Below are 15355 nucleotides of genomic sequence, written 5' to 3'. Positions count from 1 at the left end.
GTTTTGTTTTGTTTTTATTTGTTTTTTTGAGCCATGCCTGACAGTGCTCAGAGGTTACTCTGGGCTCTGCAGCCATACATTACTCCTGGCAGGCTCAGGAGACCATATGGGATTCCAGGATCGAACCCAGATCAGCTGTGTGTAAGGCAAATGTCCTCCCCACTGTGCTATCATTCCATCCCCCTTTGGTGGTTACACATTTAATATTGAAAATTTTAATTAAAAATAATCTATGCAATGCCTGAGACTTTGAATCCAGAAGGCTCCGGTTCAATCCTTGAGCACTCTCAGGAATGACTTCCAAACACAGAGCCTTGGACATTGCTGGGTATTGACCCCAAATCAAAATTAATAAATAAATATTTAAAAAAATAATAAAAGTAATATACATAGGCTGAATCTGTCCCAACTTTCTGTATTACCTTGGAATTACTTCACTATTATATTTGTTTCAAATATCTTTGTCCACCTCCAAAATAATGTAATCCGTATGAGCAGTTCTCCTATATTTTGAATGCCTAAATGATGTTTATACATAGTAATTTGCGTGGTTTTAAATATAAAGAACTTTTTAAAAGTGAGTCATCTTTCTTTTTTTTTTTCCGAATAATAACCCATAAAATCAAGAAGCACATTTAGCACAATTAGATTTATTTACTTATTTTTATGAGTCCACATTAGATATAAGGACACAGAAGATAATCTCAAAAAAAATTCAGCATATGTTAACATTAAATTCAAGTAAGGGATTTTTAATTTTTATTGAATAAATAGAAGCTAGAATTTCCTGTAGACAGACTTCTAGGATTAGGTATTACAAAAGTATATAGACAAGAGGTATAGTAGATATACTTGCTAACATAAACCATGTGGGTGTGACTACACTGTGGAGAAATGTCAGAGATAGAAAGTGAGGTGCTGTTTTTTAAAGTCAGAACTAGAATTGCAAGGTGTACACAGAGATGTCAAAAACCAAGCCCTCAGTGTGGTCCTGAATGGAAAGCAGTGGTTCTCAGAGTGGTTGTCAACTAAGGGTGTGTGTCAGGCAGAGGGAAAAGGATTATACGGACTTCCCATGGACAAAGGGTCCCCACAATGCTCACATCTTACAATGCATGGAACAGCCCTAGCAGAAATACTCACTAAGCAGAACTGCCAACCATGCCAAAGCTGGGCCTAAAGTCAGTATCAGGCCACTTTAGTAAGGAAATGAGCACTTTTTGCTGAAAGATGGGATGACACTGAGACAGAGGAAAAGGGATGTAGCAAGACCTGGGTGCTTCACTCTCTGTGACCCTGCAATGCCTCTACCAACTCAGTTGCAAAATGAGAAATGGGGATAAACCTGACACTGGTTTTCATTCTTGGCATGAGGCAATGCTATTTGCCTTCCCGTGATTTTACAGCAGAGATATTTCTTTTTTGGGGGGGTTGCTTTGTTTTGTAACCCCCCTACTATTTAAGAAATGTCCGATTTTCAGAATGCTGGAATGTCAATGCAAGGATGACTTGTGTTGGGGGGATGTAAAGAAATGATACAGTACCTGCTGCTGAGGGAAGAATGGAGAAGCTGCCATCCAAGGGAAGATGAGAATGGAGTCTATTTTGTAGGCATCTGGGGGTCAATAGTGGGAGATGAACCTCAAAGACAACCCTCAGAAAGAAATATTGTGTAGTATTTTTTTAAATGACTATGACTAATGTGTTAATAGACCTAATAAAAAGTGGGTGACATAAAAATGTAAATACAGGGAGAAAGTGTGTGTGTGTGTGTGTGTGAGAGAGAGAGAGAGAAAGAGAGAGAGAGAGAGAGAGAGAGAGAGAGAGAGAGAGAAGCATAGATGCTGGAGACATGAAAAAATAAAGACTTGTTCTAATAGGCTCATCAGTCAAACAATACAATGGAAGAAAGAATTAATGAGCATGAAGACAGGCCTGCAAGTTTCACAAATAAAGTGCAAATTAAAAAAAGATGTATTGGAAAAAGAAACAAGGAACAACCAGTAACTGGGGGATATCATAAATGGTATCATGTTATAATCTAGTGGAAATATTAGAAGAGAAAAAATAAAAGAATTGCAGAAATCAGGACTGAAGAAGGACAAAACTAGCAATACACAAAACAAGATTTCAGAAATCACAAAGAACTTGCTTGAAAAAAGAACATTACCTAAACATATCATTTTTGTGTTTGGGGGGGGTCCATGCCTGGTAGTGCTCAGGGGTTACTCCTGGCTCTGCACTCAGGAATTACTCCTGGCAGTGCTTTGGGGACCTTATGAGATGCCAGGGATCAAACTTGGGTCAGTCAAGTGCAAGGCACTTGACTACACATTGTCCTATTGCTCTGGCCCCAACACATACTATTTAGATCACAGAAAATTGAAATAGAGCATGTAGAAAGAAGCCATTTTGGAAGTAGTTGCTATCTCTTCAGAACTCACACATGCAAGTGAAATATCTAATGTTGAAAGAACAAAAATTCTCTCCAAAATTGAGGAATGATTCCTCAAGCACAAAATAGAAACCAAGACTTTTTAAATAAAAACAAACAAACAAACAAACAAACAGGGCTGAAGAGATAGCATGAAGGTAAGGCATTTGCCTTTCATGCAGAAAGTCATTGGTTCGAATCCTAGTATCCCATATGGTCCCTCAAGCCTGCCAGGAGCGATTTCTGAGCGTGGAGCCAAGAGTAATCCCTGAGCACTGCTGGGTGTGACCCAAAAACTAAAAACAAAACAAAACAAAAAAACAGCAAACAAAAACAAAATCAAAGTCAAAATCAAAACAAAACTAGAGTCATTTGTCTGTGGTAGAATCATATTACAAGAAATGTAGAAGGAACTTTTCAGACAAAAGTGAAATGATGCAGGTCAGAAGCCAGAGAAAGAGGGCAAGAACCTCCTAGAAGGTATTAAATGAAAAGCCAAAGATACATTTTATTTTTTTTTTATTTCTAATTGATAACAATTTTCTCAAAAGAATAGCAATGGTACATTCAATGACTGTCGCACATAGAGAAGTCAGCAGTGAAGGGACAAAGGACAGGAAAGTCTGGGTAAAAAAGGTGTTTGAAGTACTTTTGAAGGGTGGGGTATCCTTTGAAAAAGTGGGCTCCTTTGTAGTTGTGTGGTGAACAAGCCATTTCTGGTTCCCCGCTCAGTTTTGTTGGGACAAGACAGTGGGGTTCCAGGTGCTGTCTTGTCTGGGAGAGGAAACCGTACCTGAGTCCTGCCCGCAGAAGCCTAGGTTTTTCCAGAATCCATGGTGAGGCCTGGTCAGCCCAGTTACGCCAAGATCAGAGAAGTGCTGTTCTGCTTCATAATCTTCGTGTGAGAAGAACAAAAGGCCAGGAAATCTCTTTTTTTTTTTCTATTTAGGGTCTATGAATATTAATTCTCTGATCATCTACTAAATATCTCTTCTATCCAAGGACTGAAAAGGCTCAACTTGTGTTCAAACATTGCCTGAGGGTCACACTCCTAGGCTCCCCTAAATTCAGTGACTGCAGAACTGTTGGGGTCTTTAAGAAAGATGCTCTTAATCCAGATAAGTTTTTCAAGGAGGTTCAAATCCCACTGTCTCATGTGCAAGTGGAACAAACAGCTTTCGGGAATGGCTGTGTTCAGATGCAGACTGGGGTGGTGGGAACCCTGGAAAAGGAAAGAAAGTGGTTGAGAACATCAACAGCAGTAGGAACTATTAGTTCCCAACCTCAGATGCCCTCCTATTCCAGGAAGCCAGTGCTCAGCCTCACCCACTGCAATTTTGTTCCAGGGTGAGAGAAGGCTGTGCGGGGGAGCACGGGAATGGAGCGGTTTGCACAGAAAGTAATTTCGATGCTGAATGAGTTTAGAAGAGCTGCTCTGACATGCACACATGTGTTCAAGTGTGGCTGGGGCAGGGGCATGCCTATGTATTTGTAGGGGGGTAAGAGGGGCGTGGTGGGGTCTGACTTACCATACACACAGCCCTCAGCAGTAGGACCTTCTCCCAGTTGCTCACTCTGGAAAGTAGAAGCCGTGTTGGTGCAGGAAGAAAGATGGACATGAAAAGCAGCATGCAGAACACACATGCAAGATGGAATCAAACAGACACACAATGGATACACACAATATGGGGCACACAGACAGGACAAAGACAAACATGGAAATTGCTCCTGATATTGGGGGTACTCACAAAGTGCTCTCTCTTTCTCTCTCTCTCTCACACACACACATACATGCTGGGGGTCAGGACAGTTGGTGGGAAGCAGGCCTTTCTTTGCCTCCTCATGTCTGAATGTCGAGGTCAAGGCTCGATCTCTAAGAAAAAAAGCACTGAAAGACTCCAGCTAGTTCAGGGCTTAAGACCACTGCCTTGTACACAGCAGACCCAACTCAATCCCTGGCACCACACCTGGTCTCTTGGGCTCCACTATGGGTGATCCCTGAGCACAGAGACAGGAGTCATTCCCTGAGCACCAGGGCAGGTAGCCTCAAACCCTTCCTCACTCCACAAACAAACAAAAATGCAAAGAAAAGAAAGGACCAGAGACAGATTAACGCTGGCAGCTTGCTCTAGGGTGCTTTGGAGAGACTTTTTTTTTTCCAGAGAGAAAAGTGAAGCATGGGATTTAAAGTTTGCAAAAGATGAAGAGACTGCACAGAAATGGGATGCTAAGGAAAAGTGACATGAGCACAGCCTCTTCCTCCTCTGGGATACAGCCAGGTATCAGGCCACCATCAAATCTTACCTGCAAACAATTATTTCTCCAGTTCCTCTTGAATCTTCAGCAGCAGCTTCTCCTGTTCTAAGGCTTCTATGTACTTTGAGTAACACCAGGTTGGCTGGAAAAAGCATTTTCATGGTGAATTTTGGAACTACTTGCCACAGGAAATGAACAGAAGGTAAGGTGGATTTTATCAATGCCTTTCGACCGGCAGAGATTTAACTGAAGCATAAGACACCGGAACATGTACACATATATTTATACTTACATAAAAATTCTACAAAGAGCATTTGTGTGAGGGGCACATACCCAGCAGTGCTCAGGTTTTCGCTCCTGGTTCTGTGCTCAGACATCACCCCTGGCGGAGCTCTGGGAACCAAATGTGGTGATGGGGATTGAACCCAGCTCTGATGATGTGAGGCAAGTGCCCATCCTGCCTGCTGTATTATCTCTCTGTCCCACAAATGAAACTTCTTTTTTTGGGAGGGGGGTTCATACCCATTGGCACTCAGGAGTTATTGCTGGCTCTGCACTCAGAAATCACTCCTGGCAGGCCCAGGGAACCATATGGGATGCTGAGGATTTAACCAGGGTCAGCCACAAGCAAGGCACAGACAGACCCATTGTGCTATCTCCCTGACCTACAAACAGAACTTTTAACTGCATACCGCAATTTATTATCAGTCTACCTCACTTCATTTTAGTATAACCTAGTCATGATGAAGAAAGGCACTTTTTTCTATCATCTTCATCTGCATTTTTTGGATTCTCTGGCCCTTGGTAGGTGGCCTGGGATGAGCAGATGAAGATAAAAATGTTCTGTTATTCTGTGAAACCCTGGTGCAATCGCTTTGTCAATTTTATGACTATTATTCAGTCTAGAAAGTTATACTATTTCTATAATGTGATTTCAATTTATACTTATAAAATTAAAACAATATCATATAATAAGTGACATAGGTACATAAACATATTTATCTTAAATTAAAAATAATATATGCGTATAGGGGCCAGAGCTATAGCACAGCTGGTAGGGCATTTGCCTTGCACACAGCAGACCTAGGTTTGAGCCCTGGCATCACATATGCCTCCCCAAGCCTGTCAGGAGTAACTTCTGATTGCCACCAGGTATGACCCCAAAACCAAAAAAAAAAAAATGAAAAAGAAAAAAAATATACTTATTAAATGTGCTTGGCTTCCAAAAGTTTTCATTTCTTCTCAAAACCTGGAGCTACAAGATTATAATTGCAGCATATTCTCTTCCTCTTCTACCTCTTCCTTCTCCTCCCCTTCTTCTTAATAGACAAGGAAAAGGGCTTAAAGAAATTAGGTAATTTTTATTTCAGGCTTCCCGAGTACTGACTTAAAAAGAATAGTGAAAATGACAATGGGAGGAGCCAGAGAAATAGGACAGGAAGTAAGGTGCTTGCTTTGCATGTGGGTGATTTAGGTTCAATCCCAATATCACCTATGTTCCGCACTAGGAATGATCCCTGAGCACAGAGCCAGGAGTAAGCCCTGAGCACTGCTGGGTGTAACCCCAAAACAAAAAATAAAAATGAGACAAAAGCTTGGTATCTCTACTTCCATATTTTTGCACTTAACACCATTCCTCAGAATTAATGATTCCCCAAAGTTGGGCATTTTATTCTCTCAATAATAGCTTCATAGTCTATCTGTTAAAACTAACAGGGTAGATTAACCGATTTTGTTTGTTGTTGTTGTTGTTGTTGTTGTTTGGGGGTCACACCCAGCAGTGCTCAAGGATTACTCCTGGCTCTGTACTCAGAAATCACACCTAGCAGGCTTGGGGGACCATATAGGATGCCAAGAATAGAACCTGGGTTGGTCCTGTGTTGGCAGCATGCAGGCCAAACACCCTACCACTGTGCTATTATCCAGCACTGATTTGGTAGTCCTTAATAGTAGTACCCAAAGGGTCTGTTTATCACCCTATTATTATATTAGGAAGTAAATACTTCTGAGGCTGGAGAGATAGTGTGGTGTCCAGCGTTTGATCTATACGCATCAGACCTGGTTCAATCTCCAAGAGGTAAACACTCCACATGGGTCTTTAAAATACACATAAATTAAATTTGTGAGATTTCAGGCAGTGCATTACTGTGTCTATAAACTTAAAGCTGTAAATGTTTAAATAGATTATCACACGTTGTTTAATTTTATGACCTCTTCAAAGAAATAAAAACTTGAGACAAAGGCCTTGGACATTCTTTTCTTCTCGCTCAGTCAGAGACTCAGCACATAGATCATGTCTCTGGTTCTCTCTAACTGATTGTAGCCTGTCCACATCATCATTCCAGCCTCTGCCATAGAATTCTCCTGGGGGCTCAGGAAATAATTTTCCTCAATGATAATGTCCAAGACTAGCTTCCAAATTATGCTTTCTTGGAAGGTTCAAGGAAATTCCCTTCTAGACACTTGAGTGTTAAATGTTATTGCTTTTTGGTTTCTGGGAAACCAAAGGTGGTGGGGGGAATTGAATCCAGGTTGGCCACATGCAAGGCAAGCACCCTCCCAGCTATACTATGTCTCATGCACCTAATGTTAAAATGTTAACCTTCTGTTCAAACCAGCTCCCACTTCTTGGTCTGACATGTCACGCATTTTCTCTGGTGCAACATCCACAGGAGAGGTGGCATTTGTTATACTCACCTGCTTTCCGTAGACTGACATGCCCAGTCCTGTATCACTGTTCAATGTACCAGCTTTGGGTGCAGACCCTGAAATACTTCCACGATGTTTTGAGCTCTCCTGTAATGGCATAAAGAGATTCCAAATGAAGTACATTATTTCATATGAACAGTGTTCTGCTAAGTGAGGAGCCATCTTAGTCACTCCTAAAGTGCAAGATTTAAAGGTATGGAGTACAGCAGCTTTGGGTGAATGTCTGATCTCCACATAGAGCTGGGACAGGGAGCCAGACCATTCCAGGACAAATGAAGGGGTGTGGAAGCTGTTCTCTCTGACTACAAGGGAATATTCTAGACTCTGCTGGAGGTAAAGGGAATGGTGGGTAGGACATGCTAAGTGAAACAAATCAGACTAAGAAAGAAAAATCCTGGGTTTCACTCCTCTATGGGACCAAGAGAAACCAAGCCAGGCAATAGAAAATGTCCGGTGATAAGAAGACAAAAAGTAAGCAATGGAACCACATCCCACAGCCTCTGCCAGGTAAATCTATTGGCCAGCTCCACAGACGGGCACTATTCTTGGTAGAGAAGCCAGCCAAGTTGCTAAAAGTCATGGATATACTGAAAATTCTGGAGTGCCTACCAAAACTCTTGGGAGGGGGTAAGCTAAGTCTTCACCCTGCAAGAGCTCCAGCAACTACATCTACACTCCACAGTTGGCCCATGCCCGAGACCCAACTTCTCTGTATCATCACTGATCTCTGCAGAGACACCAAATTGACTCTAACTCCATGTATGCTGGTTGATGGGGTTGAAAACCCTGAGGCATGCTCAAAGTGATGGTGGCCAATCTTCCTTCACCTTGTACTTCCTAAAACCCTGGCAGCTATACCCACATCCTAAAGCCATCAACAAACATGCCAGCTGATAGCTTAGCTCCACAGATCCTGGAGTTTCTGAAATGTTTGCTGCCACAAGACTCCTCCAAATTCCTTGATACTAGCAGCTCAGTAGAAATGCACAAAATGAGATGGGAAATTAGCAGAGACATCACCTAAGCTCACAAAATGAAAACAACACAGAAGGCTCAACAAGCAGCAAACTGCTCAGTAAACCTTCAGAGAACAAACTTAATGACCCCAATGTGAGGTAGAGCAGATTTCACAACATTTCTCTTACTAAATATTTCCCCCAATAATTATATTACCATTTAATTGTAACAAGCCATATCAAATAAATTATCTTGTGTCTGCCAATGGAGAAGGCTTGGGGGGTGGTGGGAAACAGGATAATGGTGGAAGGAAGGTTACACTGATGATGAGATTGGTGTTCATTCCTGTACTATCCAAAACAGTATAAAGTTCCCTCCAGAGGAATTAAAAAGGAAAACTGCCATATGAGGACCTGTTGACTCCACTCCTGAGAGTTTCTGTGAAGGAAGAACCCCCCCCCCCCAATGCATTTCCCACCCTGCTGACTGCAGCATCATTTACAAAAGACCAGACATGGAAACAACCCCAGTGTCTGCTGATGAATGAAGGAGAGAGAAACGTGGGCAGAGGACCAGGGCATGTGGCTTAAGGGCAGAGCAGCCTGTCTTATCTGTGAGGCTGTGAATTCACCCCTACAGTATTGGCCCCATCTACTCATTAAGTGTGGTCACCTCTGGGTGGCATCCCCAATATTATGACAAATGTTTCCTCCAGAGCACCATAGCAAAGTATGTGTGAGCACCGCTACCACCATGCAAGCTAATCACTCCCCCCCATTTCCCCTTGAATTTCACAACCATATATGCAATCCCTGGACACTGGCACTACATCAATGTAAGAAATGAGAAGGGAGGTGCAGAGAGATAGCATGGATGTAAGGTGTTTGCCTTGCATGCAGAAGGACGAGTCCCCTGAGCTTGCTAGGAGTACCCCTGAGCGCTGCCAGGTGTGACCCAAAAACCAAAAAAAAAAAGGAAAGAAAAGAAAGAAATAAGAAGGGAGAAAGTGTATATGTACATGTAGTGGAATATTATTCCACCATTAAGTAGATGCCCTGGAGTTTTCTTAGGGCCAGAGAGATGGCTGAGCACATGCTTTGCAAGCGGGAGGCCTGGGGTTAATGCTCTGCTCCTCTGAACATTGTCAGGAGAGATCCCAGAGCACCAAATTGAGAATAATACTGTGTATTTCCAGATATGTCTCCCTAATAAAAAAAAGGGGGGGTGGATTTTTTTTTCTGAAAATATGGTTGGACTATGAGAGCACTGAGAAAAACATTATATGATGTTACATGTAGAATCTTAAAAGAATGTTCAAGTTCAAGATACTGAGAACAGATTGGTGGTCATGAAAAGCTGGACAGAAAAGGTAAAGGGGTTTAAGGACAAGTTCTAGCTCCAAATTAGTCACAGAAACATATTACAGTGTTTGATGATGGCCATTCATAACACTGTATTGCAAAGTTGATAGCTAAGAGAGTTATTAAAAGTTCTCATCATGTGGAAAATATGTGTAACTGTCTTTATGATGGATGTTAACTAGATATTTTTATGGTGATCACTTCTAATTTATACAAACATGGAATCAATATTTAGTACACCTGGGAACAATATGATGTTATATGTCAACTCTCATTTTTTTTTTTATAAAAGAGAGACAAAATACATCTATTTAAAGACAGACTGGCAGAGCAGATGAAAAAAAAAACAAACCAAAAAACTGTGATGCAACTCTAAGCTGTCTACAAGGAGACTAATTTGAATACCATGATAGAGGCAGCCATGAGAAAGAAAGAATGAGAAACACAGATATGTACCTCCAAGAGAGTGAAGCTGGGTCAGAGTTTGGGAGGAGTCTGGCAGCCCCTCACATAGTTATCATATGTGCTAGCGAGTTCATTTCCAAGTTCTCCACCCTCCACAAGTGACAATAAAATGATTTGTCAATACACAATGTTGCATGAGAACATTCATAGTAGTGTTTTTTTATCATGGTCAAAAGAGCATAAATAATCCAAATGTATGCCAACAGATGAAAGGGTAAGCAATATCTTCTATAGCCATACAGTGACTTATTATTTGATGATGAAAGGACTACAGACATATGTTACAATATGCCAATCCCTGAAAACAGACCAAGGAAAAGTAGCCAGTCAAAGCAAGTTCTTTATTGTATAATTTCATTGATCTGAAATAGGAAACAGCAGAAATAGATCAGTGTTTTCTGTGAGTTACAGGAAGAGGAGAGGAACTGCTAATGGGAATCGAGTTTCTTTTGGGAGAGGTGTGTGTGTGATAAAAATGTTCTAAAATTAAGTCTTAGTGATGGTTGCACAATTCTGATTCTACTAAAGCCAAAACAAAATACACTTTTAAAAAGTGTGAGGTCTATGGTATGTGAGTTCAATTTCAACCAAGCTATTATGAAACAAGAGTACTAAAATAACAGCAAAGGGAAGAAAGCATTTAACTGGACTAAAAACACATATGCACTGATACTCAGCAGCTCCACATGTGACCACAGAGACATCTACAGGCATTTAACCGTAGCACTTTTTGTACATGGAAAAATGGGAAGCAAATGGCCAATGACAGCAGCTATTAATATTTGCTTGTCCATACAAAGCATGACCCCAATAGACCCCAAAAAGTAGACAGTTAAAGTAGGCACAGAGATACCAGAGCATAGCACTCACCAACAAAAGGCACAAACTGTGGAAAACACCACTCAGAGAATCTTATGAGCATTTGTGTTAAGTAAAAAAATGAAAACTCTTCAAGTTACATGGGGAAAATTCCATTTTGATTGCATCCTCAGAATAAAAGCAATTAGGTAAAATTGAGAAAAGAGAGAGTAAAGGAGAGGGATGAAAGGACAGAGGACAAATAAAATAAAATAAAATAAACCAAAACTAAACCCAGCTGCCTTGATTCAACTGAGGTGTTAGACCCAGATTCATAAAGTTACATTGAAAACTGGATCTGGCAAACAGGATCTGGGGTGTTTAGGGACTAGACTCCAGCAGCTAGAAAAACTAAGCAAATGTGATTATATAAAACTAAAATGTTTCTTCTGCATTCACCCTACCCTTCCCCTCACTCCAAGAGACTCAGCAGCTGCCAGCCCACACCCAAAATCTTCCGCATAGAAGTGGTCCAGCTCCATAATTAATCTACAAAAGAACATGATGTCACTGTATTATTCCAGGTAGACAGTCCAGGAGAACTCTGAGATCTTCTAAAGAATGGAGACAAGTAGATACCCCCTTCTGCCTGAAGGCATAGAAGCCCCCACCCACATTTGATATCTTCCAAAATAGTAATGGCCCAGCTTCTCAACTGAACCTCATCAAGCCACCGAGCCACCATGTCACCAAATCACTCCATAGATCCCTCCATATTTCATAGTACTGATAGTTCAGTAGACGCACAGCAAAGATGATGGGAAAGTTGCATACAAGACCACAAAGCTCAATGAGTAAAAACAATAACACACAAGGCTCAAATAGCACCAACTAGCTCATTAAACCCTCAGACTATGACTTTAGTGACACCATTGTGAAGTACAACTATTTTCACAAATGTAATTCCATTGCTCTATCCTTTTTTTTTAGTTTTGTTTTTGGGCCATATCCTTTAGTGGTCAGGGATTACTCCCAAATCTGCAATCAGGGGTCACTCCTGGTGGTGCTCCAGGGATTTGGGGTTCTGGGGATAAAATCTAGGTTGGTTATATGCAAGACAAGTACACTACCTGATGTACTATCACTTTGGCCCCTTATTAATCTAACTTTTGATGATTCCATGTGCTTTTTTTATTGTAAAATAAATATGAAGTAAATTTGTTTGTCCTACTAAGAGGGGGGGAACTGGGAACATTGGTAAAAGGAAGGTCACAATGGTGGTGAGGTTGGAGCTGGAATATTAAATGTCTAAAATGATTGTATTATAAAAACTTTTCAAATCAGTATAATAATAATAATAATAATAAAATTTTAAAAGTTCCCGTAAGTAAAAGAAACTATCATTAAAATGAAAAGACAATCTAGTGAATGGGAGGGAACATTTAAACACTACATGTCTGATATTCAAGATATAGGAGGGTCTCACAAAACTCAAGAAGCAAAAAACTCACTATCAAAAAACTAGGGCGGAGACACCAAACAGAGCATTTCCCCCAAAGAAGACACAGGAGTGTCCACAGGAACATAGAGAGATACCCATCTATCACAGATACTCAGGGAAATGAATTCACAAGGACAGGGAAATGCCACCTGACACTAGTAGAAAGGCCCCTTGTCAAGCAGACAGAGATGAGAAGTGCTGGTAAGGTGTGGAGAAAAAGAAATCCTTTACTCTCAAAGTGAAAATGGGTATTGGTGAAGCCTTTGTGAAAAGAAGTCCAGAGATCTTTCAAAATATTCCCCATGGATCGTCCATAGGATCCAGCAACACATATCCTAGGTAGAACTCCCAGGATCACATCTGTGATATTACTGGCAATAGTCTAGTGCTGGAAACAATCCAAGTGTCTAGTGGCAGATGAGATGCTAAAGAAGTTGTGGTCTACAGGCCCATCCTGGAATACTAGTCAGATAGGAGAAAAGATGAACATCAGCCTTCAGCTGCTGCAAGGATACAACTGGAGTGGGTTATGCTAGATCTTACTCCTGGGTCAGTCAGGAGAAAAGCAAATAGGGAAAGATCTCCTTCAGGGATAGTTGGGAGTTAAGTGAATTCAAGAGACCAATCAGGGGCAAACATATGTAAATGAACCTATGAATTCAGACCACAGACCTTAGGCCAGCAGAAGAGGAGAGGGAGAAGCACCCAAGTGGAGAGTTTCCAGTGACTGTGAAATCGATAGTTTAGTGAGAATTGGGGTTGTGACATATTTGATCAGGCCAAGAAGGAAGCCTGCATAGAAAAGGGGGCATTTGAGATGCATTCACAGGAATTCCAATCCAAGCCAAATCCAAAACCAGCTTTGAAAGCCTCTAGAGTGTATATTCTCTAAGTGTGCCTCCAACACCAAAAATCTTCTATCAACTCTCCTAAATGGCAAAGCTTTTAAGAAATCATGAGTCAACTCCAAATGAGTTTCGACTTACCTTTGTAAACTTTTCATCTTCCAGCACCGATTTCTTTTTCTGCTTAACTGTCTGCCTTCTCTCTAAAACACTCAGAACTTTTTCATCCGTTAAATTCTTCCTAAATTCACAAAACTGAGGCCAAAACTTAAACAGGACCCCAAATATTGTCATCTGTATATATAAAAAAGAAAGCATGTCTCCGATTATAATTTTATACAAATGTACTAATTTAACCTAATTCACTATCATAATGGATTCACGATTCTATCTTCAACATCCAGCATGTTTCCGCTAGTTATTGTCTCCAGACTTCTTGGTGGAGTTTGGCTCAACACATGCTTATCATCAATGGCTTTTTACTACCAACAAGAAGTCTCTCTCTTTTTAAAAAATACACTTAGGGGCCGGGCGGTGGCGCTGGAGGTAAGGTGCCTGCCTTACAAGCGCTAGCCAAGGAACGGACAGCGGTTCGATCCCCCGGCGTCCCATATGGTTCCCCCAAGCCAGGGGCGATTTCTGAGCGCATAGCCAGGAGTAACCCCTGAGCATCAAACGGGTGTGGCCCAAAAACCAAAAAAAAAAAAAAAAAAAAAAAAAAAAAAAAATACACTTAAACACACTTAAAAGTCACTTTATTCCTTATGTTTCCCTAACCAATTGATTGTATTAATAAAGAATCCATTAGGACTTTATAAATATGAAATTGATGTTTTCTTTTAAAACATATACTGGTTGATCTGCAAACCCCTCTCCCGAACTTTCTATTGGATGCCAGCACTCCCTCCTATGCACTTCATGGGGAAACTCCTCTCACCACCCCCCTTTTCTTTCTTTTAGCGAAAGGAAATACCATTTTGCCTCTGGAAAAGCTCTTAAACAAAGCTGTAGATCTATGAATAAATCTTGAGTAACTTTTAAATGATATAATCTTTCTTTTATGTGAGAGCAAGAAAAGAACATTTAAAAAGCAGAGTGGAATCCTAGACAAATGCTTTCTATGAGGACACTCCACATTAAGTGATTAATTGTGATATTTATGGAGATAAGCTGCGTTACTCATGTCCCTGGGCCAAGTTTTCCCATTAGTTCCAGAGGCAAACCTGACTTCCAAGAGGTAGGAGTTGCCCGCATCAGATCAAGCCCAACATCTTGGTGCTGTGAATGGCCTCTACCGAATGCCCTGGAGGAAAATGAACCATCCCATTAGGCTCTAAGCCAGTTCTTCATGGGGAAGGAGGAATTTGTTATTTTTTCTAAAAAGTGAATGCTGGCGTGTTCAAGGAGTGTTGCATGGGTTTATTTCACTGCTCCCCTCGGCCACATAGGAAGATCATGAGTAATTCTCTTAATTTCTTGCTTCTCTTTTTGGGAATTCAAATAGTTTTATATTTGGAAAATCTGAATGAGTGAGAGACGAGAGAGAGAGAGAGACGAGAGAGATGAGAGAGAGAGACGAGAGAGAGATGAGAGAGAGAGAGACGAGAGAGAGAGGAGAGAGAGAGACGAGAGAGAGAGGAGAGAGAGAGAGAGAGAGAGAGAGAGAGAGAGAGAGAGAGAGAGAGAGAGAGAGAAGGGAACGCCATAAAGAAAAAGATAGGAATGACATGCCCCAAGTAGAACACACCAATTATTTACTTTTTGTGGGGGTTTTATTGTGGGGGGCACACCCTGAGGTGCTATGGGGTTTCTCCTGACTCTGTGCTCAGAAATTACTCTTGGCAGGCTCAGGAGACTCTATGAGATGCGAGGGAATCAAACCCAAGTTTGCTGTATGCAAGGCAAATGCCCTACTCACTGTGCTATTGTGGGCCTTCCAATTATGTATTTTTAAAACACAATTTTGTCATCGAATTCGACAGCTACTTTGGGATTGTGTACAAATCCCTAGAGATGGTTTGTCTGGTGA

The 15355-nt window shown here is 41.1% G+C and overlaps 1 protein-coding gene across 1 annotated transcript in view; it reads right to left on the bottom strand.

The window, feature by feature from the left end:
* RGS22 (regulator of G protein signaling 22) overlaps window positions 1-15355 on the bottom strand; it is a 147388-nt gene that overhangs the window by 10460 nt on the left and 121573 nt on the right. The window contains 5 exon segments of the mRNA XM_049772955.1: window positions 1545-1615; window positions 3228-3329; window positions 4739-4832; window positions 7388-7486; window positions 13468-13620. Coding sequence (XP_049628912.1) covers window positions 1545-1615; window positions 3228-3329; window positions 4739-4832; window positions 7388-7486; window positions 13468-13620 — 519 coding nt within the window.

The sequence above is a fragment of the Suncus etruscus genome, chromosome 5 (assembly GCF_024139225.1).
Source record: "Suncus etruscus isolate mSunEtr1 chromosome 5, mSunEtr1.pri.cur, whole genome shotgun sequence".
NCBI lineage: Eukaryota > Metazoa > Chordata > Mammalia > Eulipotyphla > Soricidae > Suncus > Suncus etruscus.
This window is presented reverse-complemented; position numbering and strand designations above follow the sequence as displayed.